This window comes from Mobula hypostoma, chromosome X2, assembly GCF_963921235.1.
Source record: "Mobula hypostoma chromosome X2, sMobHyp1.1, whole genome shotgun sequence".
Taxonomy (NCBI): Eukaryota; Metazoa; Chordata; class Chondrichthyes; order Myliobatiformes; family Myliobatidae; genus Mobula; species Mobula hypostoma.
In genome coordinates this window covers 39,953,861-39,977,911 of record NC_086129.1, presented here as the reverse complement: position 1 = coordinate 39,977,911, position 24,051 = coordinate 39,953,861, and the positions used below count along the sequence as shown (strand labels likewise).

Below are 24,051 nucleotides of genomic sequence, written 5' to 3'. Positions count from 1 at the left end.
GAGGGAAGGATGGTTGCTGATTTTTTTTTTATTAATTCATTTTTGAAAGACTTATTCTATGTTCCTACTCTTCATAATCCAGGCCTGAGTCTGTTCATATTTATTTATGGAATCTGCCTCTGTTTCTACTTTGGTTAGCTCATTTCTAATCCCAACAATCTATATGAGTACAATTAATTTTTCCATCTGAATCTTATTCCAGTTATTTTAAATCTGTGACCTTGATTAATGACCTATTTGCAAAGAAAATATCTTTTCTCCTCTTGTTTGAGCATTCTGTCTTACTTGTGTATTAGATCATATCTTAAACCTGTGTTCCAGAAAGGGTTAGAGTTTTCTAAAATTTCATAGGACCTTATTTCTGGTATAACTAGCATCTGAGTTTTGCATCTTTCTGTAGTGTGAGTTACAGAAATGTCTGTAGTATTCCAGCTGAAGTTAAAGTTATAAATTCAACCTGCTGTGTGGAATGTTTCCAAACTTCCAAACATCTAACCTTTCACTTTGATACGTAGGTATTTTCAGTTACCTCCTTACAGAATTGTCAAACAATTTCCTTCTAATAATTTAATTTACTTTGAATATTTTAATGCCATCTTGTTACATGCTGTTTACTTAAAATATATTTGTAAATATCAGAAATAGGAGGGTAGTCTGTGTAGTGGCGTGTGGCCAAGTGGTTAGGGCATTGGGCTCACGATCTGAAGGTCGTGGGTTCGAGTCTCGGCCAAGGCAGCGTGTTGTGTCTTTGAGCAAGGCATTTAACCACACACTGCTCTAGTCCACCCAGCTGAAAATGGGTACTGGCAAATGCTGGGGGTTAACCTTGCGATAGACTGGCGTCCTATTCGGGGCCGGGGGGGGGGAAGGTGGGTAGTCTCGTACTCTCAGTTGTTTCACACCACAGAGGCTGGCATAACCACCGGCCTGATGGGCCACAAGGCTTGGGACAGGCTTCGACTTTGACTGTGTGGTATTACACCAGTCCTGCAAAGAATGAATCATTTTTCTGAGAACTGAAACTTAAGTGAAATAAACTTAGTGACACAAATTTTCACTTTTGTTCATCTTCAAATGCTAAATGTAATTTTGTATCTAATAATACTTATGTCTTCTGTGAGTTTTGCTGAATGACTTCATGTGTGTTATTCAATATAGCATAGAAGAGTTGGGCTGATTGGCCACATTTTGGTGTCAGTCTCGGTGTTTGTTCAACCTTGATTGCCTCGTGGCAGTAGCAGAGGCCATAGACTAACATGTCAGAATGGGAATTCAAATTGGAGTGGTTGGCCATTGGGATAGATGGAGTGAAGGTGCTCCACGAAGTTGTCCCCCAGTCTACGTCAGGTCTCACTGATGTAGAGGAGGTAGCCACCAGGATGTTACTCTGGATTATCATAGTCATAGTCATACTTTATTGATCCCAGGGGGAAATTGGTTTTCGTTATAGTTGCACCATAAATAATAAATAGTAATAGAACCATAAATAGTTAAATAGTAATATGTAAATTATGTCAGTAAGTTATGAAATAAGTCCAGGACCAGCCTATCGGCACAGGGTGTCTGACCCTCCAGGGGAGGAGTTGTAAAGTTTGATGGCCACAGGCAGGAATGACTTCCTATGATGCTCTGTGCTGCATCTTGGAGGAATGAGTCTCTGGCTGAATGTACTCCTGTGCCCACCCAGTACATTATGTAGTGGATGGGAGACATTGACCAAGATGGCATGCAACTTGGACAGCATCCTCTTTTCAGACACTGCCGTGAGAGAGTCCAGTTCCATCCCCACAACATCGCTGCCCTTTTGAATAAGTTTGTTGATTCTGTTGGTGTCTGCCACCCTCAGCCTGCTCAATATGGCCTTGAGCAATACAATGCATGCCCACCCTGCTTCAGGTGTTACAACTTTCTTTAACAATTGTAGTTGTGTGGTTACCTGCAGAAGTGGGGAATGCAGCATGGTGCCAGGCATGAGGCATCTGTAATGCTTCTGACTGTTGACATTTGCCTGTGCTTCTCGTCTCTACCAAGTGCACACTGTTCCTAAATTCACTTAGCATAGGAATGCTGGCAGAAAATCTGCTTCAACTGTTAGTGGGTGACATATGGCAGACAATTCAGTCTTTTGCCAATTCCAGGTTGTTTCTAAGGTTACTGGTGGAAAAGAAAACCTGTGAGAATTTGTTCTGAGCATTCACTGCAAGCCTGAAAAGGCCAGTCTCACACTAAAGAAGATCTGGAGCTTCTAATGCTCATTCATTGGTCCCCTGATATGTGGCCTCTGTGGATCCCACTTTGATACCACTGGCTTGACACTTAGTGCCACTCCTTGGCCCTGTAGAAGAATAAGGTGGAGACGGCAGTATAGAAATGGGTTCTGTCCCATACCAAATTGGTTTATAATAAGACCTTAATACTCCAGTGGGTATTGGTGGTAATGGTAGCACCAGTTCAGTTTGACCACGTCTTTTGTGCTCGGGTTGGGCATCAAAAACTTAAAGTCACTGGGTTTAGATCATGTTCCCAGTGGCTTGTTGGCAAGGTTATGTTTAACTTTTCTACCAGTGCAAGTTCATCACTACTGTTGCAACCTTCAACATTCCCCAAAATTCAAGAGTATAATGCTGTTTGCAGCATTGTACAATTTGGAAATTATTTTCTTTTCCCCAAGAGTCAAATGCTGTAACAACCACAGTACTGTGCAGAAGTCATAGGCACCGGAGATTTTGTTTTACATAATTTTGTTTTGGATGTTTATTTTTGTCTTCTGCATTCGTGTGTCAATAGAAATGAGCAAATTTTAGATGTCCAAACATTCATTTTCCAAAAAATTAAATGTTAGAGAAATTGTTTTGAATGTAGCATATTAAATATTAGACCACTTTTCAAATAAAAATGTGATTACTTTGTAGGTATATAGCTCAGTGCATGATTAAAAATAGAAAACAAGTGGGTGCTAATGATCAATGACATAATAAGTTGAATTAACTAAACTGATTAACTGAAACAGAAAATGGTATAGAAAGAATCAAACTGAGTGAAGGACGACCAAACTAAAAGGTGAGGATGTGGTAGATGTGACAGTTTAACCTTCAAATCATCAATTCTTGCAGCATGGCAAGAGTGAGCACAGCAGCAAGATACAAAGTGGTCGTCCTGCATCAGCAAGGTCTCTCCCAAGCTGAAATTTCACGGCAGACAGGAGTTTCAAGATGTGCTGTCCAAGCTTTTTTGAAGGTGCACAAAAAAATGGACAAGGCGGAGGACCAGAAATGGAAACTGAGTGTAGCAGATGATAGATACATCAAACTGACTTCCCTTCTAAATTGGAAGAAGTCCAGCACTGCTATCAGCTCTGAACTCTTAGAAACCACTGGAACCCAAGTATACCCTCTACAATCTGGAGAAGTCTTGTCAGAAGTGGTCTTCGTGGAAGAGTTGCTGCCAAAAACCCATTCCTCTGAAGCGGAAACAAAGCCCAAGAGACTCAACTATGCATAAAGACATGAGAACTGGGTTGCTGAACAACGGCAGCAAGTACTCTGGATTGACAACACAAAATTTAAAATTTTTGGCTCAAACAGGAGACAGTTTGTCTGTAGAAGAGCTGGAGAGCACTACATGGATGAGTGTCTGCAGCTAACAGTGAAGCACTGCAGAGGTTCCCTGTAGGTTTGGGGCTGCATTTCTGCAAATGGAGTTGGTGATCTGGTTAGAATTAATGGAATCCTTAATGCTGCGAAGTACAAACAGATTCTCGTCTATTACACAACACCATAAAGGGGCAGCTGATCGGTCCCAACTTAATTCTGCAGCAAGACAATGAGCCCAAACACATGAACAAGGTCATAAAGAACTACCTTCAGCAAAAAGAGTAAGGAGTTCTGCAACAGATGCTATGGCCTCCACAGAGTCGTGATCGTAACATCATCGAGGCTGTCTGAAATTGATAAAGTATGTAAAAAGATTAACATGTTAGTTAAACAATAGCAGCCTGTTCTTTCTGAAAAAGCCGCTGATGATCAACAGATGTGCTAAGCCATGCTGAGCCATATTTCTTCTCAGAGTTGGACAGTGTTTCAAGGTCTTTATTTCTTTGTGCAGTCATGCGCAGAGATAAGACCACTCCAGCCTGTTTGTGTATGAGGCCATTATACCTATTCTGCAATTTTTCTTTTGGTACTGTCAAGCAATAGATAAGTCTAACTCCAGCTTGGTATGTGTGGGGGTATCTGAACCACTATATCCATTTTGTAAGGGGAATTGTGAGTTAGTTGATGGACTGGGCAGGAACAGTCACAGTCACAGACTGTTGCTGTTTGAGCGTCTAACTGAGTAAGCCCCAGGTGCTTTGAATAGAGTTTGTACTTGTACGGTCTCTGAGTGACTTTATCCGGGTTCGACTTACACAGAATTACCTAGAGACAGAAGCAAGCGAGACGACCAATCTACCAGCTGATCGTCTTTTAAAACTGCACAACAATATACCTAAGATGACTGATGCAGATTCAAAGATGAGGCTTGATTTGATTTAGTTTTATGCTGTGTACTGCTCTTTATAGTAATTTTTTGCCTATTTAGAAACTCTTCATTTTATTAGTTTTGAAAGCACGTTTGCTTTACAGATTTTTTTTTAACATGTTCCTAAGACTTTTGCACAATACTGTATATCTGGGTCATTTTGCATTTCTTCCAAAATTGAACTGGATATTTTCAGGTTTGACCAACCCTTGTGTGGCTTGGGTGAATTCCCTGTCAGTCTTACATAGAGTGACAATATTCTCCATAGAATGATTTTTTTTTTGAGAATTGTGCAAGAAATTAGACTTTGTTTTTCTGGCAACAATAGTCATTGGGGATGTTTGGGTTAAGTAAATCTCTGTAACCTATTGTTGGATTGGAACTCTGAGTCCTCTATTATCAACTTCTTAGTATTTGCACTTGTCTGTCTTGCTACTGTGGCCCGCTGTCAAATTTCTTCTACCCATTTTTCCTGTACCACTTGGCCACTTGTACAATCCCAGGCCTCGTTCCCAGCACACTAACCCTTCTCAAAAATAATTGCATGTCAGCCATTATAACCTGAGCAGAACAGCCCCCTTTCACTCATCCCCAGCTCCAAACCTGCCTTGCTCTTAGGTGAAACCTAATTTCTAGGCTAAAATGTCTTGACAATATAAGCAAATGTTTAATTTGGTGCATTTTAATATATTGTAATCTTGGCAAAAATGGATGGTCAAAACTTTTGTTAGAACGCTCATAGTATGTTGGATGTGGCTTTGCTGTATTGTGTAGTTTATGGTAGAGTTTATGAATAAATTACCTTTGCCTATTAATAATCTGCATTTTTCTGCTCAGCGCTTATGCTTAAATGGGAACACTACCCAGAATATAATTATCAAGAATGGCTTGAAGACAGTGGAAGCTCTAGCCTTTGACTCCATTAGTCGGCTTCTTTACTGGATAGATGCTGGAGCAAGGAAGCTCGAGGCAAGTCTCATGCTTATTTTGCACAAGTATGAAATATTTTTCGAACTGGGAATATATTAAATGTATATGTGTAATTTGTATCATAGTTGGTGACTCAGCATCTATGGGGAAGGAAGAAAGTGGGTAGGAATAAAATGATTTGTTGCAAGTGCATCATACTGATTTAGAACTGAAGTATTAGGAATAGTAGCCTGCTTTGTTAAACTGCTCTGTTGACAATAACTTGTCCATACTGGAGTGAAAATGAAGCGTTGCATCCTTCATAACGCAAGTTGTAAACTGTTAGTATCCAGTATAGATGAAACTAGGAGAGTTGACATTCATTTCCAGCAAGTGATGAGTTATTTTGGCAATATTAAATATTATATTCAGAAAATTGAAAGTGACATGTAAACTGTGTGTATTCAGTTACAGAAATGAGTAATTTCTTATGGATATTTATTTTCCTCCTGCTGAAGATGTTGCATTAGAACTGAGTCCAAATAGGCAAGTGACACAGCTGCTTTTATTCAGCTTTAGACTGAAAAAGAATTTGGGTGCAATGTACTTGGACAATTATGCCCCAATTGCAAATGTACAGTGTAAAATGTGCAATTCTGGATTGACGTGATCTTTGTTACAATAGTCAGTGTGGACTTTTCAAGTTTCTCGAATAAGACAACTGCTGTAAAATAGTGATGTCACTCATTGAGGGATTTTGTTGTTCTTAAGCTGATTTAATGGAGAGAGGACAAAAATGGATATTCCTTCAATGAAGCATTCCCTTAAAGAATCATTGTAATTGATTCTACTGCATTTGGATTATCCTCAAAAAATCATATTTGAATGAAGCAGAGTTATATGGACAACTTAGTCTGACCAACTTTAGTTTTTCCACTTACGATGACTGATGTCTTCTAGCAGTGTATTTGTTTTGTGATCCCAGTGAATAAACTGAAAGATTTTATGCAAATAATTTGACATCGATCAATTGTAAAGCAGAAGCTGAGAACACTAATCTCATTTGGATACTAAATGCTTAGGAAAATAAATATAAATTTTATTTTTTGATTGATTTCTCATTCCTTAGGTTTCAAACCCTGATGGAGACCTCCGTCTTACTCTCTTGAATTCCACTATATTGGAACGTCCAAGAGCTCTTGTATTAGTTCCTGCTGATGGGTAAGTTTCAAAAATACTTGAGATTGTGACCCTGTATGGTTAAAATTGTTTCTTGCAGTATGAAAGTAGAGAAATTGCTGTAGAGCATTGCATTTCTCATTGAACAATCCATAAAGATTATATCCAGAAAATCTGTGTTTCAGCTTTGATCTTGTGCTGCTGTGTACATATGCAGATGCTCAGATGCCTTGAATTTGAGGTTATGTGTTTGAAAAGAATTCTGGATGTTGACTTTTGAGAAGCTCCAAGTAGTTTTCATTTTGGTATTTTGCCTCAATGAAGGTAAATTTTCATGACACTAGAGGGTGCTGGCATGCACTGCATTGTACAATAAATGTACTTGTGCCATCCAGTGGCTCAAGACCTTATTGCAAGGGATTTTGTGTGCAGCCATTTATAGATCAACCTGTTTTTTGTTTCCTAAAAATAATTGTAATCACCATGTTAACTTGGTGCTCCATTTATAGAGTAGGCTTTTCAGGTACATTGTGAAAGTCTGAATTTAACAGTTTATATGACCTTGCATTTACATTTTCAATAATGAAAACAGAAGGGAGATAGAAGAATGAAATGGTGGGAGCAGTGTGGGGAGGAGTACAATATTGTTTTCCAAACTAGAATCTCTGATCATGTTATATTTGTTATTTATGGTATATTATGATCTGGTTATATTTATATTGCCCCTCCCCTTACAGTTGTACAATATTTATATGGGACTGTTGTAGATTGGATGGACTGTGGGAAGGGGAGCACTTGGGGCTATTCCTGTTCCTTAAGCAGATATCCAAAGACTAAGGAAGGCATACGCCTTCTGAACCACCATATCAACTTGTACAGTGAATTTGAGGGCATATGATGTAAATAAGTCTACTGAAAAGCACAGAAGCAGAGGGTTAACAAAAAGATTGTGTATAGATTTGAAATAGCAGTCAGTACCATGTCTAGATGGTATATGTGATTTCTTTCTTTCTTTATATATTTCCCCTATCGACCAGGACATAAGGAGGTTATGCAAGAAATAAAAAATTGATTAGTTTTGCACTTGTCACCATCTAACAGGAGAGAAGTGAAGGTCCTTTGGAGGTACAGAGCACATTAATGGGGACACTGTCAAGGATGGAAGCTTTAATTGTGTAGAGGTATTCTTTGTAACAGTAGAGGCCAAGGGAAAATTAATTGGTGGATTAAAATTTAAAACAAGGCTTACGCAAAGTAGATAAGGAGGGCCTGTTTCACTTTGCAGAGGCTTAATAACTACAAACATTTGTAGATAAGGAAACTATGAAATATCTTGCTAAACAGATGAAAGGCAAGTCGAGAATTATTTTCAGAAAAGGTGATTGGAAATGAAATACTTGGCTATACACTCAGTGGCCACTTTGAGGTGCACCTATACACCTCACTAATACAAATATCTCATCAGCCAATCATGGCAGCAATTCAATGCATAATAGCATACAGGCATGGTCAAGAGGTTCAGCTGTTGTTCAGACCAAACATTAGAATGGGACTAAATGTGATCTAAGTGACTTTGACTGTGGAATGATTGTTGGTGCCAGTCATGATGCTTTGATTATCTCGGGAACTACTGATCTCCTGGGTTTTTCACTCAAAACAATCTCTAGAGTTTACAGAGGATGTGGCAAAAACCAAAAAGAAAACATCTAGTGAGCGACAGTTCTGTGGGCAAAAACACCTTATTAAATGAGAGAAGTCAGCGAAAAATGGCCAGACTAGTTGAAGCTGACAGGAATGCGACAGTAACTCAAATAACCATTTGTTGCAACAATGGTGTACACAAGAGTATCTCTGAATGTCCATGTCCAACCTTGAAGTGGTTGGGCTGCAGCAACAGAGGACCACAAGCATACACTCTGGCCACTTTGTTACCTAATAGAATGCATATATGATGTTCTGTAACCTTGACCTGGAAAAGTCTGGTTAGGTTGGAAAGATCTTTTTCTGCCAGAATTGATGTAATAGGCTTCATGGCTTCCTTAGCTTTGATCCTATATTGTGTGTTGGATGGAAAACTTTAATTGTTTTGTCATTCTCTTTTGTAGTCTAATGTTTTGGACAGACTGGGGTGAAGATGCGGTTGGAATTTACAAAAGTGAGATGGATGCATCACAAGTCACTCGGATAATTTCTGATGGTATTAAATGGCCGAATGGAATTACTGTGGATGGATCATGGATTTACTGGACTGAAGCTTATGCTGATCGTATTGAAAGAGCAGATTTAAATGGCGGTCAGAGATCTGTGCTGATACAGAACCTTCCTCATCCATATGCTATTAGTGTCTTTAAGGTATATGGTTTGGATTGCTATTATAAAATTTACACTTAAATTTTAAAAAAAAGTTCAGCATGATTTTTGAAGTGTGATACTTAACAACTCAAATGTCATACCTGAATACTACTTGTTCACAGATTTAGCAAATGCAAGTATCCTGTTCTGGTAAAGTATTACTTTAATCTTCTTTGGTATAATAAAAAGTAAATACAAGTGATGCAGTTAGTTAATGTTTTTTTTAAAAGTAGCTCCTTAATTTCATGATTTTTATGCAACTTTACAAAATAGGTAAAACTTTCAGAATTGAAACTGTTAAAACATGATCTTGTTCACCAGCATAATTTATGACTGCTTTGAGTGAAAATATACAAGGTTGGTTTTACAAGTGCTGGGTGCCTTCCTCTGGCTGGTTAGTCTTCATTTGCAAGTCTGGCTTAATAGGCTTTTATTTTTATACTCTTATATATTCCACGTCCTATTCCCATTCTGATATGATTCCACGTCCCATTCCCATTCTGATACGATTCCACGGCCTCCTCTACTGTCAAGGTGAAGCCACACTCAGGTTGGAGGAACAACACCTTATATTCTGTCTGGGTAGCCTCCAACCTGATGGCATGAATATTGACTTCTCTAACTTCTGTTAATGCCCCTCCTCCCCTTCGTACCCCATCCCTTATTTATTTTTCCTCTCCTCCTCCTCTTCACCCTCCCCCCTTTTCTCTTTTCTTTCCTCCCTCTGTCCCTCTCACTATAACTCCTTGCCTGCTCTCCATCCTCTGGGCTCCCCTCCCCCTTTCTCCCTAGGCTTCCCGTCCCATGATCTTCTCCCTTCTCCAGCTTTGTATCCCTTTTGCCAATCAACTTTCCATCTCTTAGCTCCATCCCTCCCCCTCCTGTCTTCTCCTATCATTTTGGATGTCCCCCTCCCCCTCCCACCTTCAAATCTCTTACTAGCTCTTCTTTCAGTTAGTCCTGACGAAGGGTCCCGGCCCGAAACGTTGACTGTACCTCTTCCTATAGATGCTGCCTGGCCTGCTGCGTTCACCAGCAACTTTTTGTGTGTGTTGCTTTTACTTTTGCACTTTTGATTCCATGTTTCACTGTCTTAGCCCAGTCTCAGCCAGCAAAGTAAATTTGAGATCTAATTGCTGTTATAATCTAGAAGGTATTTGTGTATAGTCCTTAAAAAAAGAAATGAAATCTTTGTTTTGTTTTGTAAGATGCTAATTGAAGGATAAGTATTGATCAGATCACTGTCAATAATTGCCCTGTCCTGCCCATGAATCTTTGGCTCCATTGAAAGGGCACAAAGGACTAAAATTTATATCTTGAAAGTGGTAACTTCAGGCTGGATTTTGTGCTTGAATCTGTAGCTTGGAATTTGACTCTGGTAAGAATTTGCTCTATAGGACTGAACTCATTGGGGACCGAGAGGCATCAAGCGCCTGCAGGAAAGGCTACTTCAACTGCTACTGTATCCGTGACTGGATTCTACAGTGACCTATGTGAAGCTCAAGTCCATGACACAACTTTATACTTTATTGTCGCCAAACAATTGATACTAGAACGTACAATCATCACAGCGATATTTGATTCTGCGCTTCGCGCTCCCTGGAGTGCAAGTCGATAGTAAATATTAAAAATTTTAATTATAAATCATAAGTAGAAAATGGAAAGTAAGGTAGTGCAAAAAAAACCGAGAGGCAGGTCAGGATATTTGGAGGGTACGGCCCAGATCCGGGTCAGGATCCGTTCAGTAGTCTTATCACAGTTGGAAAGAAGCTGTTTCCAAATCTGGCCGTACAAGTCTTCAAGCTCCTGAGCCTTCTCCCGGAGGGAAGAGGGACGAAAAGTGTGTTGGCTGGGTGGGTTGTGTCCTTGATTATCCTGGTAGCACTGCTCCGACGGCGTGCAGTGTAAAGTGAGTCCAAGGATGGAAGATTGGTTTGTGTGTTGTGCTGGGCTGTGTTCATGATCTTCTGCAGCTTCTTCCAGTCTTGGACAGGACAACTTCCATACCAGGTTGTGATGCACCCTGGAAGAATGCTTTCTACAGTGCATCTATAAAAATTAGTGAGGGTTTTAGGGGACAGGCCAAATTTCTTTAGTTTTCTCAGGAAGTAAAGGCGCTGGTGGGCCTTCTTGGCAGTGGACTCTGCTTGGTTGGACCAAGTCAGGTCATTTGTGATATTGACCCCGAGAAACTTGAAGCTTTTGATCTGTTCCACTTGCGCACCATCGACGTAAATGGGGTCGTGCGGTCTGCTACTCCTTCTGAAGTCAACAACTAATTCCTTTGTCTTGCTGACGTTGAGGGATGGGTTATTGTCTTTGCACCATGCCACCAGGTTCTTAATTTCCTCTCTGTGTACTCAATACATAAGACCTGAAAAGATGTTAATTCAAATTTGGGGGTGAATTGTCATTCTGAGTTATCCTGTTTCAGATGTTGATGTTTCAGGATCTACTGTCCCTTAATCATGATCATGACCAGCACTGAGGCACTAGTTACATTTGGTTGACTCCATTGAGCAGGCCATAATGTTCACATCCTGACACAAGGCTCCAAAAAACAGACACAAATAATTCAAGCCCTTTAAAGGGAAGACATTACCAGGCAGAGTTTTAAGATGTACTCTGACCACAACCATTTAAGTTGGAGAGGAAGCCTTAGGGATGGCATTGAGAAAGGGATGGTTGGCAATTGGGAGGTCTTCAAAAGTGAAATATTGAGAGTACATAGTCTTGTCTTTTATTCTAACAAAACTTACAAACAGGTTCAGGGAACTTTGGTTTTCAAGAGTTATTGGCACCCTCGTTGAGGAGGAAGAGGCACGTATCAGATGTAGACAGTTGAGAGGAGTATAAGATGCAAGAGAACACATAAGAGCACTTAGGAGGGCTAATAAAAAGGACATGAGGCTGCTCTGGTAGACGAGATGAAAGAGAATCCCAAAGGCTTCATAACTTGAGCACCTAAGTTGGAGGGAAAGTTTGAATAGGTTAGGCACTTAATTCATGGAGCATAGGAGAATGAGAGGAGGTCTTAGGGGTACGTTATATAAAATTATGAGGGCTACAGGTAGGGTAAATACACGCAGTCTTTTTCCCTCCCCAGGTTGGGTGAGACTAAAACTGGGGATCATAGGGTTACGGTGAAAGGCAAAATATTTAACGGAAATCTGAGTGGGCACTTTTTCACTCAAAAGGTGGTGCGAGTCTAGAAAGAACTGCCAGCACTTGGTGGATGCGGGTTCAATGGCAACATTTGAGAAGTTTGAGTAGGTATATGGATGAGAGAAGTATGGAGGGCTATAGTCTGGGTGCAGGTAGAAGGGCCTGTTTCTGTTGTAGTGCTCTGACTCTATTTACTTTTCCTCAGCATAGCACAAGCCTTTTTATTTGTAACTGATGCTTAATGCAAAGGATCACACTTTTGTGTAGTACCCTCCACAGGTAGGAGCTGCCCATTCAGTTCCTGATTACTGAACTCAGTATATTTCCTTTACATAGTAAGATCTTGAACAGGCTGGTCATTAATACTTTGGTCCCAAATGTAGTGCTGATACTGTGTGGCAGATTGTTATTAACAGTGAATAATAAATGGCCATTCATTTTGCTTCGTCTACTGCAAAAGAAATGCTGACTAAGTCGCATGGCTTTTTTTATTTTTGAATAATGTAGGATCCACGTCCAACCTAACGGGGAACATCTGAGAGTGTACAAAAAGACTAGTATTTAAGTGTAAGCTTCATTTACATTTGCATTGCAATTCATTCAAGTCGTATTGGCTCACCATTAGTAGCTGCAGGGAATAAGAATCAAACTTAATTTAGTCGGGGCTCCAAGGTGTAATCACTTCATTGTAACTTCCTGGGTCATTGTGTGAATACATGTTATTATCAATTGAAAGTGAGTTACCACCTTAGGATAAATCTCATTTGAGGTTGATGACTACAAGATCACACCCTAAACCAGCATTTGAGCACATAATCTAATCTTTACTGAGAAATTATTGTATTGCTGGAGGTGCTTTATTTAAGAGCTGTTAAACTGTTGTCCCATTTAGGCTGACATTAAAAATTCCAGAGCACTTATTGAAAGAATATTAAGTTTTAGACTATCCTGATCAACTTTTCTCCCTCAGCCAGGATTCTCTTGATTGGTTCGCCTATTTAATAGTTGTGTGCTTTGGGGTGTGTATTTGGCTCTCAAGTTACGCCTTAGAATTACTTCTGAATTGTAGCTTCTGATGTAAAGTGTTCTTAGATTCTGGAATGAGAGGGCATCTTAAAAAGTTTGAGTTTGTTTTCTTTTAGGGAAATTTCAGTAATGTGAATATCTGCACTAAATATTGATCTTTAAATATTCATTAATTAGGATCAAATCTACTGGGATGATTGGTCACAGCTGAGCATCTTTAGAGCATATAAGCGTGATGGCTCGAGTGTGGAAACCCTAGTTACTGGCTTAACTGGCGTAATGGATATGAAAGTGTTTTACAAAAGCAAAGTGACAGGTAACACTTTCAGTAACTTTCTGGATGTAGTGTTTGCACTGTTCACATAGTCAGACTTGTGTGCTTGTTTGCTTACAGGCAAAATACATACAATGCCATAAGGTCTTTTAACATCACACAAAAAGTAATTGCAAAGTTACAGCAGGTTGAGTAAATTAATTAATAAGACTATCTTACTAAAAGTTGGGAGGAATAGCTGACCTTTCCCCTTGAGCTGCTCATCCCATTTATTTGGAATGAGGAACATTTCATAAAATGAAGGGAACTTCCAGGTATTCAGACTGCTCCACTACAATATTCAAGATTGTTTAATGTCATTTCCAGTACACGAGTGTAAGGAGAACAAAATAATTGTTACTCTAGATCCAATGCAACACAAGAAAACACGAAAGATAAAGAACATAAAAATTTAAAAAAAACAATAAAATAGTTTATGTACAAACCCCATTTCCAAAAAAGTTGGGGTATTTTCCAAAATGCAATAAAAACAAAAATCTGTGATATGTTAATTCAAGTGAACCTTTATTTAACTGACAAAAGTACAAAGAAAAGGTTTTCAATAGTTTTACTGACCAACTTAATTGTATTTTGTAAATATACACAAATTTAGAATTTGATGGCTACAACACACTCAACGAAAGTTGGGACAGAGTTAAAATAAGATTGAAAAGTGCACAGAATATTCAAGTAACACCGGTTTGGAAGACTCCACATTAAGCAGGCTAATTGATAGCAGGTGAGGTATCATGACTGGGTATAAAAGTAGCGTCCATCAAAGGCTCAGTCTTTGCAAGCAAGCATAGGTTGTGGCTCACCCCTTTGTGCCAAAATTCGTGAGAGAATTGTTAGTCAGTTCAAAAGGAACATTTCTCATCGCAAGATTGCAGAGAATTTAGGTCTTTCAACATCTACAGTACATAATATTGTGAAAAGATTCAGAGAATTCAGAGACATCTCAGTGCGTAAAGGGCAAGGTTGGAAACCACTGTTGAATGTGCGTGATCTTCGAGCCCTCAGGCGGCACTGCCTAAGAAACCGTCATGTTACTGTGACAATTATAGCCACCTGGGCTCGGGAGTACTTCGGAAAACCGTTGTCACTCAACACAGTCCGTCGCTGCATCCAGAAATGCAACTTGAAACTGTATTATGCAAGGAGGAAGCCATACATCAACTCTATGCAGAAACGCCGGCGTGTTCTCTGGGCCCGAGCTCATCTCAGATGGACCGAAAGACTGTGGAACCGTGTGCTGTGGTCAGATGAGTCCACATTTCAGCTAGTTTTCAGAAAAAATGGGCGAAGAGTTCTCCGTGCCAAAGATGAAAACGACCATCCAGATTGTTATCAGCAAAAGGTGCAAAAGCCAGCATCTGTGATGGTATGGGGGTGCATCAGTGCCCACGGCATGGGTGAGTTGCATGTATGTGAAGGTACCATTGACTCTGAGGCGTACATTAGGATTTTAGAGAGACATATGTTGCCATCAAGGCGACGTCTCTTCCTGGGACGTCCATGCTTATTTCAGCAGGACAATGCCAGACCACATTCTGCAAGGGCTACAACAGCGTGGCTTTGTAGACACAGAGTGCGTGTGCTTGACTGGTCTGCTGCCAGTCCAGATCTATCTCCTATTGAAAATGTATGGCACATCATGAAGAGGAGAATCAGACAACGGAGACCACGGACTGTTGAGCAGCTGAAGTCTTATATCAAGCAAGAATGGACAAAATTTCCAATTGCAAATCTACTACAATTAGTATCCTCAGTTCCAAAACGATTAAAAAGTGTTATTAAAAGGAAAGGTGATGTAACACAATGATAAACATGCCTCTGTCCCAACTTTTGTTGAATGTGTTGCAGCCATCAAATTCTAAATTTGTGTATGTTTACAAAATACAATTAAGTTGGTCAGTAAAACTATTGAAAATCTTTTCTTTGTACTTTTGTCAGTTAAGTAAAGGTTCACGTGAATTAACATATCACAGTTTTTTTTGTTTTTATTGCATTTTGGAAAATATCCCAAGTTTTCTGGAAATGGGGGTATGTCTGTACATAAGGTGACCAACAGGAAATGACAAAATAGTGATGATTGGGGGTGTGGAGGGGTGGATTAGTGGGTCAAGGGGTTGGTCAGCCTTGCTGCTTGGGAATGTAACTGTTTTTGAGTCTGGTGGTGCTACTTCAGTAAGTAGCTTAAGTGTTTGGGCAAACTTCTAATGGGGGAACAGAAGTCAACATTATGTAATGGAAATCTTTATTACCTCTTATCAGTGAAGTATATTAACAGCTTTGTGAGTAAAATTAAGTTACAGAACACACACAAAATGCTGGGGGAACTTAGCAGGTCAGGCAGCATCTATTGAAAAGAGTATAGGGCCGAGACCCTTCCCCCAGCATTTTGTGTGTGTTGCTTGGATTTCCAGCATCTGCAGATTTTCTCTTCTTTAAGTTACAGAACACAAGTTTTCAAACTGTCCCGGAGTAGCATTAATTCCCTTCACGGGGAATGTATCAAATCTTTTAATAATAGCTTACACTTAAGTGATCCTTTAACACAGGAGAAAAGTAGTCACAAGGTGCTGCATAGAAGCATTACCAGGCAAAAAAAATAAGTACCAAGTTGAAAAAGATGGGAGTCATTCTAAGTTTGATCAGAGTAAACTGATTTTAAAGAGGTTATTTGTCAGAAGTTCAGGAAAGAAATTTCAGAGTCTCGTACCCAGGCAGTTCAGGTTATTATGTCATTCATGAGGCCTTGAAAACATAGGAGACCATTGGAGGAATGAAGTTCTCTGAAGGTTGTAAGCCCATCCTTTATAAAAGGAGAAATCTGGAAACTTCTAATATTCTGTCATTTGTTAGAGTTCAGATTCTCACTCATGACCACCATGAATCAAGGAAAAAATCCAATTTTGTCCACTTCTACACTTACCTGCAATTAGTGACAAAGTACTATAGTTTTGTTTTGTATTATGTGCATACCTGTATATTAGCACACTAAACTACTTCTGCAGATCAAAGTTAACGCTGAAATAGGGGGTAAAAATAGGCGTACATGTTTTTTTGAATCTGAAATAAGAGATTTTCAAATTTATACCCTCATTATTTATAATTCTTCTGACTTTAATTCATTTTAAAGGGAGCAATGCATGTGTACATCACACCTGCAGTTTGCTTTGTCTTCCTAAACCTAATGGGAAAAGATGTGCTTGTCCTGATGGAGTGAAGAGCCTGTCTTTGCCATCTGGGAAAATGGGATGTGAGTGTCCACATGGCTATGTTCGCAATAGTACCACATGTGTGCGACAAGGTGAGTGCCTCTACTTTCAGGTAGTCATCTCAAACTTCTAATGTCTTTTAGTTATTAGATGTACTAAAATAAATTAGAGTTAATGCCCTTGTATTGAAAATGTATATGGAGTTGTACATATAATATTTGTATATGGGTAATAAGACTACAGAAAATAAAACTGTACAGATAAGATTTAAATTGAGCCACTCACCTACAGGAGAGTGAGATAAACAGACTTGGCTTGGGTACCTATGCAAGTATGCATATAAAAATGAGAGGCACAGATAGGATAGTTGGTCTGTTTCCCATGCAGGGGTGTCTAAAAATTGAGCGAATAGATTCAAAATGAGAGGGAAGAAGTTTTGAAGGAGATCTGAGGGATACATTTTTTCAAACAGAGCAGTTGGTATCTGGAGTAAGGTGCTAGAGATGCTGGTGGAGGCAGGAGCACTAACAAAAGGTTTCTTGGCAGATACTTGAGTAGGTAAAGGGATTTGGAATGAATGCAGGCAGTTAGGGTTAGTATCAATAGGCATGACAGCCTGTGCAGACACTGGTCTGAATGGCTTGTTTCAATGTTGTACAGCTCTCTGTAATTCAAGTACTCTGTTCATCACCTTTTATGCCTGAACATTTCAAGTGCACATCAAGACACTTGAGTGGTATCAAGAACGTAGCTTCACCCACTCTCTCAGGGAGTACGTTTCAGGTATTTGCCACTCTCGTTGAAGAAGGTCACACTTATTGCCTCTAAACCCCTTTCTCCCCTTGCTCTGAATCTAATCCTTCAGTTTTATCAATTTCTGATATGGATACCTGCAGTTTTTCCTGTCTGTACCCCTCATACTTTATATACTTCAATCAATTTTTAACATTCTCTACTGTAGGGAGAACAGATTTGTCTTCTCTGAATGATCATAATAACTGAACTGCTCCATCCCAGGCAACATCCTGGCAAATCATTTCTGCACCTTCTCCGGCAGCACCCCCTCCCCCCCCCCCCCCCCCCCGGCCATAGCATAATGACCAGAAATGAACAAAGTACTTCAGCTGAGGTCTGATCAAGGTTTTATAAATTTGGCACATAAGCTCTCTATTTCTATACTTGATGCCCTTACTAATGAATACCAGTAGCCCATTTGACTTCCTAACCATGTTATCTAGCTGCGCTGCTACCTTTAATGATCTGTGGACCAATATTTCAAAATCCCTTGTATTCAATAATTCATAAAAGCCTATCATTCATGGTGTATGTCCTAGCCTCATGCTCCCAAAATGCATCATCTGACATTTGTTAGCATTAAACTCCATCTACCAATTTCACCAAAGCATTGACATCTGTCTTTTTATTTGCACTTTTTTGAGGGCTACTTCTTTCAATATTCTGGGATGCAAACTAACAGTGTATGGGGATTTATTGATCAGCAGTCCCATCACGTTTCCCAACATAATTTTCCCAGCAGTATTGATTTATCCCATAAGATATTGGAGCCGAATTGGGCCATTTTGACCTATCGAGTCTCTTCCACCATTCTATCGTGGCTATTTATTGTCCCTCTCAACCCCATTCTCCTGCCTTCTCCCTATATCCTTTGTTACCCAGATTAATCAAGAACCTATCAACCTCTGCTTTAAATATACCTAATGTCTTGGCCTTCACAGCCGCCAGTGGCAACAAATTCCACAGATTCACTACCCTCTGGCTAAAGAAATTTTTCCTCATCTCTGTTTTAAATTGATGTCCCTCTGCAGCCTGAGACTACCTTTGATAAACCAACAGCTTCACCTACAGTATCTTCTGGTCATCTATGAACTTGCTGAACATGCCTCCCATATACATGTCCAAGTCATTCACATATATAACTAACAAAAAGGATCTTTATTGTGATGCCACTAGTCACTGGCATCAATCACAAAAGCAGAACTTAACTTCCCAAGGGCCCTGACATTTTGAATCAGTCTCTGATGTGGATTCTTGTCAAAGGCATTACAAAAGTTCACGTGAATCACATCTACTGCCCTGAGATCACCACACTTCGTAACCTCTTAAAATAATTGTTTCAAATTGGTCAGACAGTTGCGTCCTTGAGAAAGCCAAGTTGGCTGTGTCTGATTAATCCCTGCCTTTCCAACTGATCATTAATCTATTTCTTTGGATTTTTTTTTCGGTATCTTCTCTGGCACTGATGTTGGATCTTGTAGGTATAAAATTTGGGATCAGGTCTCCAATCATCTGACACCTTGTGTCCAGTGAAGATTTGGGTATCTTAGCCTCACCCATCTCTTTGCTTGCCTGCAAAGGCATCGACTACCTCTTCTTCATTAATGCCAATCTGCACTAGAATTTTACCACATTTGATTTTTACCTGTCCCTTCATCGAATTTTCCAGTTATAACGACTGTTTCACTTATGAGTAATGATAAACACTATTCATTTAAAATTTCAACTATATCCTCTGACTCCATTGTTGTGCCTTATTTGTTGTCCCTTTGCCCTGGTTATTCTTTTGTCTTAAACATAGAATGCCTTTGAATTTCCCTTAATGTTGATTGTTACCGATTATTATTTTTCTTTTTTTCTTTTTTCCACGACACCACCACCACCCCCCCCTCCCCCCCCACCAGCCTAATTTCTTAAGTGCTTCCTTACGCTCTTATGTTCTTGATGGGCCTACTCCTTCATTAGTTCCCTATATCTGTCATGTTCTTTATTCCCTCATTATCTACCCTCAATATCCATTATTTCCTATACTTGTTATCACTGGCTTTTACCCTTGGTGGAGCATATCAGCCTTGAATTTTTGTTATTTCTCCTTTAAACACTTCTCACTGTGCAAAATTTGCCTGCAAGTAGATGGTTGCAGTCCAACTTTGTCACGTATTTCCTTGTGTTATCCTTTTCAATAACCTTTTTAAAATATACGGAGTCAAGTTCACTATCTCCAAAAGATTTCCACACTGTTTCTCCCTCCGTTTGACCTGCTGCATTCACCATGTAAGGCCCAGTACTGTTGCTTCCCTCATTAGTCTATCAACATATGGCCAACAATTCTGCCCGGTCCAATATGGGTGAAGCTCTCCCCACCATTGAGCACGTCTACACAAAACAAAGCAACATCTATCATCAGCAACCCCTACCACAAAGGTACCAAGGTTATGCTCTGCTCTCACTGCTGCCATCAGGAAGGAGGTACAGAAGCCTCAGGGCTCACATCACCAGGTTCAGGAACAGATATTGCCCCTCAACCATCGGGCTCTTGAACCAGAGGGGATAACTTCACTCAACTTCACTCACCCAATCACTGAATTGTTCCCATAATCTATGGACTCTTTCAAAGACTCTTCATCTCATATTCTCAATATTTATTGCATATTTATTTATTCTTTATTTTTTGTATTTGCAGTTTGTTGCCTTTTGCACACTGGTTGTCTGCCCTTTTGGTATGGTCTTAGATTCTATTATGGTTATTGGATTTATTGAGTATGCCTGCAAGAAAATGAATATGGTGACATATTGAATGTGTACTTTGATAATAAATTTACTTTGAACTTTGAATTTGTCCCAGATTTTAATTGGCCCATTATTGCTCATGAATTCAGTCCTTCAAGCTGTGATGTTCAGATCCAAATCTTTTGCCTTTTTTCTTCCTTGTAAGGTGTTTCTTAAAACATTCCCTTTTACCAAGTTTCCACTGGATTTTTTAAAAATCCCAATACCACTTTGTTTATATGGTAGCAAGTTTTCTATGATGAGTCCTCTTAGAAACACCTGTAACATTTTTCTACATTAATGATGCTTTGTGATTGGTTGGTAATGGTGTTTCTTTTACACTTTCTTTGACTTATTATATGATATAGTTCTGTCTAGTGTCCTATTTGAAACTGTCTTTTATCCATAAAGATCAGCCTCCAGCATTCTTGCCCCCCACCCCTTCACTAAGGACATTTGAACTTGGTTTTGTCTTGGAATAGCTACCACCTATATTTTTGTTTCATTATAGAGCATAGTTGTCTGCCGAACCAGTATGCATGTTCCAATGGGAAATGTATCAGCAGCATTTGGAAGTGCGATAATGATGACGACTGTGGTGACTATAGTGATGAAAAGAATTGCCGTAAGTCTCACCTGAATCTAGCAACAGTGAATAAGTATTATGTAATTATCTCTGTGCTATAATAACAAATTGTTGCCAAGGTTTAACTGGAATATTTGTTACAACTGTGGTACAGTGGAACCTCTCACCTGTTTAGCTTTGTAATGTTGCCCCTTTTACCTGACATTTCCTTTACAACGCTAAGCGTATTGTTTGTGAAACTCAACATGCTTACAGATTGTACAATTAAAACTTGAGTTTTTGATCTCTTAATGTAAGTCTCCATATTTTTTGTCTTGTGATGTACAAAGCGTAGGTTAGTAAGCACGAGCACTTTTACTTTCACAGCCACGGGTGCTTGTGATCCCAGCTCTCAGTTTAAGTGTCGATCTTCAGGGATGTGCATTCCAGCGGCGTACATGTGCGATCATGAAGATGACTGTGGGGATAGTAGTGATGAGGAGCAGTGCAGTAAGTGACATCAAACATTCACTTACTTTATGTGAATAATCTTCAGCAATGATTCTGCCAAATTGCACCTTTTGTGCTTTTGTTATTCCTTGCTATATAAATCTAAAAGAGCATTTTTTAACTACCCAAAATTTGCAAAAATAATGGCAATCTCTTTCTCCCCCCCCCCCCAACTTTTATTACTGACCTTAATAAAAAGATTAAAGTTGGGTGTGGGGTTCATTCTGAAAAATTGCTGTGAATATCATTGGCAAGGCCCAGTATTGTGATTGAATCTGTGCATGATGGGTTTGGAATTGCTGCATCGTTGAATTCATTCTATCATTCGACTCCAAGGGGAGACCAGTATTGGAGCAAGATCACGCAATCATGGCTAGGCAGTTGCAATCAACTTATGGTTATGTATTTGTGGGCATGCATGTTGAAATCCCAAACTCATTGGCATTTGTGTGGGGAACGTTTTGGTATTTCCTTGCAAAATGGAGCCCATTTTTTTTTACCAAGCTCCATGATTTCAATCATGTTTCCTGTTTTAAATTTTTTGCACTTTTAACCCATCTCCAGTAGGAGGCATGCACTAGCTTCTGTCTGATCAACTGCATGAACTGAAATTGTTTCTTGTGTGGCCCATTCCTGTGATTTCACATCTTCCACATCCTTGCTTGGGGGAACTGTGGCGTGTGTTTAGTTGTCGAGGTCACATTTTATGTTCTAATTCTCGTGTATCACATAACCAAAATTTTATCCTACTGCACTATAATTCAACCTGTTTTATGACAGAAGAAAAATCTGAATTAAAATAGTTGGAAGGATCAAGAATTTACCTTCCCACTAATTTCTATCAAAAACTTTCTTGCAAAATTAGTGTTAAATAATGTTAATTACTAGAGATTCTGGATCATTAGTTTTTATTTTGTTGGCTTTTGCATTATTCCACAGTTTTCTGCTCAAAAATTACAGCCAGCTAATAAGTCAACAGTTTGGATTTGAAAGCACTTTAATCTGATGTAAAATATTAATTAATATAACGGTAAATTATGTTGATGGCTTTCCATTAGGATTGTGAAATATTTGTTTTTTTTAAAGTCTAATAATATTATCTAAATCCTTCTGTGTATGTAATTAACATTCCAGTTTATTTTTTCTCCTTAAATCACTTGCAGCATTGAACAGTTGTAAGAGTGATGAGTTTACTTGTGCCAATGGTTTTTGTATTCGGCATTCTTGGATGTGTGATGGGGACAATGACTGCCGAGATTGGTCAGATGAAGCAAACTGCACTGGTAAGTGATAGTTCATAACTTGCTTGAATTTATTTAAGATAATCTTTAGCAAAGTGATGTAATACTCACATAGCTCGATTTGGGAAATGTTTCAATTGAGTGGTAGTAAAAACAAGCAAAATACTGTATTGCTTTTCAAAATGCCAGAGTTCATTTCCAATGCGTTGGTTATTCATTTGGTTAATTTTATGTATTTCAGAACAGCTAATGCTTCCAAAATAAATTTGGAGGCCCAAGACTCAGATCATAATACTTTTTGAAAGATAAATACAGGTCATTTATGGTTATTAAATTTGAGCAAGATTAGCTTTTTCATTATTTCATTGGCAAAAAGATGATACAGTTCCAGCTATGGCTGAGTTGTGAATTGGCTGGAATATAAGATAAGTACTTCATTGTCAATAGAAATTTTCCTTGAAGTAACAATGAGAACCAGAATTTAGGGTGATCATGGGATTCGTATGATGTCTTGGATGTTGAGGGATATTGAGGGTTGGGAGAAAGAAGCAAATGTGACAAATGTGGGGAGAAGCTCCCAAGAGTGTTGGGAAAATGTATGGAGATACTTAAAAAAAGAAATTAAGAAGGCTGAGGGATTATAGAAAATTGTCAGATAGGATTGCGAGAAAATTAAAGATATATTTTGAGAAAAAGAACAAACGGGAGAAGTAGGACCCATTGGGGATAATATGAGCAATCTGTGCATCGAGCCAGAAGGAATAAGTAAGGTTCAAAATCAATACTTTTCATCACTATTCACAAAGGAACCATGCTTTGTAATTGGAGAATTCAGTGAAGGGGCAGGTAAAAGTTGAGTGTAGATGCTCCATAAATAAGTACTCAATACATTATCAATACATTAGCTGATACCATGGCAGCTAAAGCTCCGGGGCTGGATGGGATTTATCTCTGGTTGTTAAGGGAAGTAAAGGAAGAAATTGCTGGGGCACGAGCTGAGATTTCTGTCTTTAAATACAAGTGAGGTACCAGGTGACAGGAGGACAGCAGGTTTGCCATTTTCATGAAAGCAGGCAGGGAAAAGCCTGATAGCATAACATCAGTGGCAGAAAAGGTACTGGAAAATTTTCTGAAGGACAGGATTAATTATCACTTAGAAAGGCAGGGACTAATCAGAGACAACCAACATGGATTTGTCAAGGGCATATCCTGCCTGGCCAATTTGAAAAGGTAATAAAGTGTATCATTGAAGCTAGGGCAGCAAATGAGATTTTAGTTGACCCTTGACAAGGTCCCAAATGGTTCAAAAATTTAGGACCAATGGGATCCAGGTTAAGTTTGCAAATGGGATCTGAAATTGGCTTGGCAATAGGAGACAGAGTTGTGGTGGAAGGTCACTTTTATGATTGAATGTTTGTGATTAGTTGTGTCCCACAAGGATCAATGCTGGGACCCTTGCTGTTTCTAACGCGTCAATGCTTGAGG

The 24,051-nt window shown here is 39.2% G+C and overlaps 1 protein-coding gene across 2 annotated transcripts in view; it reads left to right on the top strand.

The window, feature by feature from the left end:
- sorl1 (sortilin-related receptor, L(DLR class) A repeats containing) overlaps nucleotides 1-24,051 on the top strand; it is a 258,600-nt gene that overhangs the window by 138,836 nt on the left and 95,713 nt on the right. For both annotated transcript variants that reach the window (XM_063038299.1, XM_063038298.1), the window contains exons 18-25: nucleotides 5,359-5,490; nucleotides 6,560-6,651; nucleotides 8,715-8,961; nucleotides 13,330-13,468; nucleotides 16,608-16,778; nucleotides 20,762-20,875; nucleotides 21,203-21,325; nucleotides 22,489-22,608. In XM_063038299.1, the coding sequence (XP_062894369.1) occupies nucleotides 5,359-5,490; nucleotides 6,560-6,651; nucleotides 8,715-8,961; nucleotides 13,330-13,468; nucleotides 16,608-16,778; nucleotides 20,762-20,875; nucleotides 21,203-21,325; nucleotides 22,489-22,608 (1,138 nt within the window). The remainder of the gene's footprint in view (nucleotides 1-5,358; nucleotides 5,491-6,559; nucleotides 6,652-8,714; nucleotides 8,962-13,329; nucleotides 13,469-16,607; nucleotides 16,779-20,761; nucleotides 20,876-21,202; nucleotides 21,326-22,488; nucleotides 22,609-24,051) is intronic.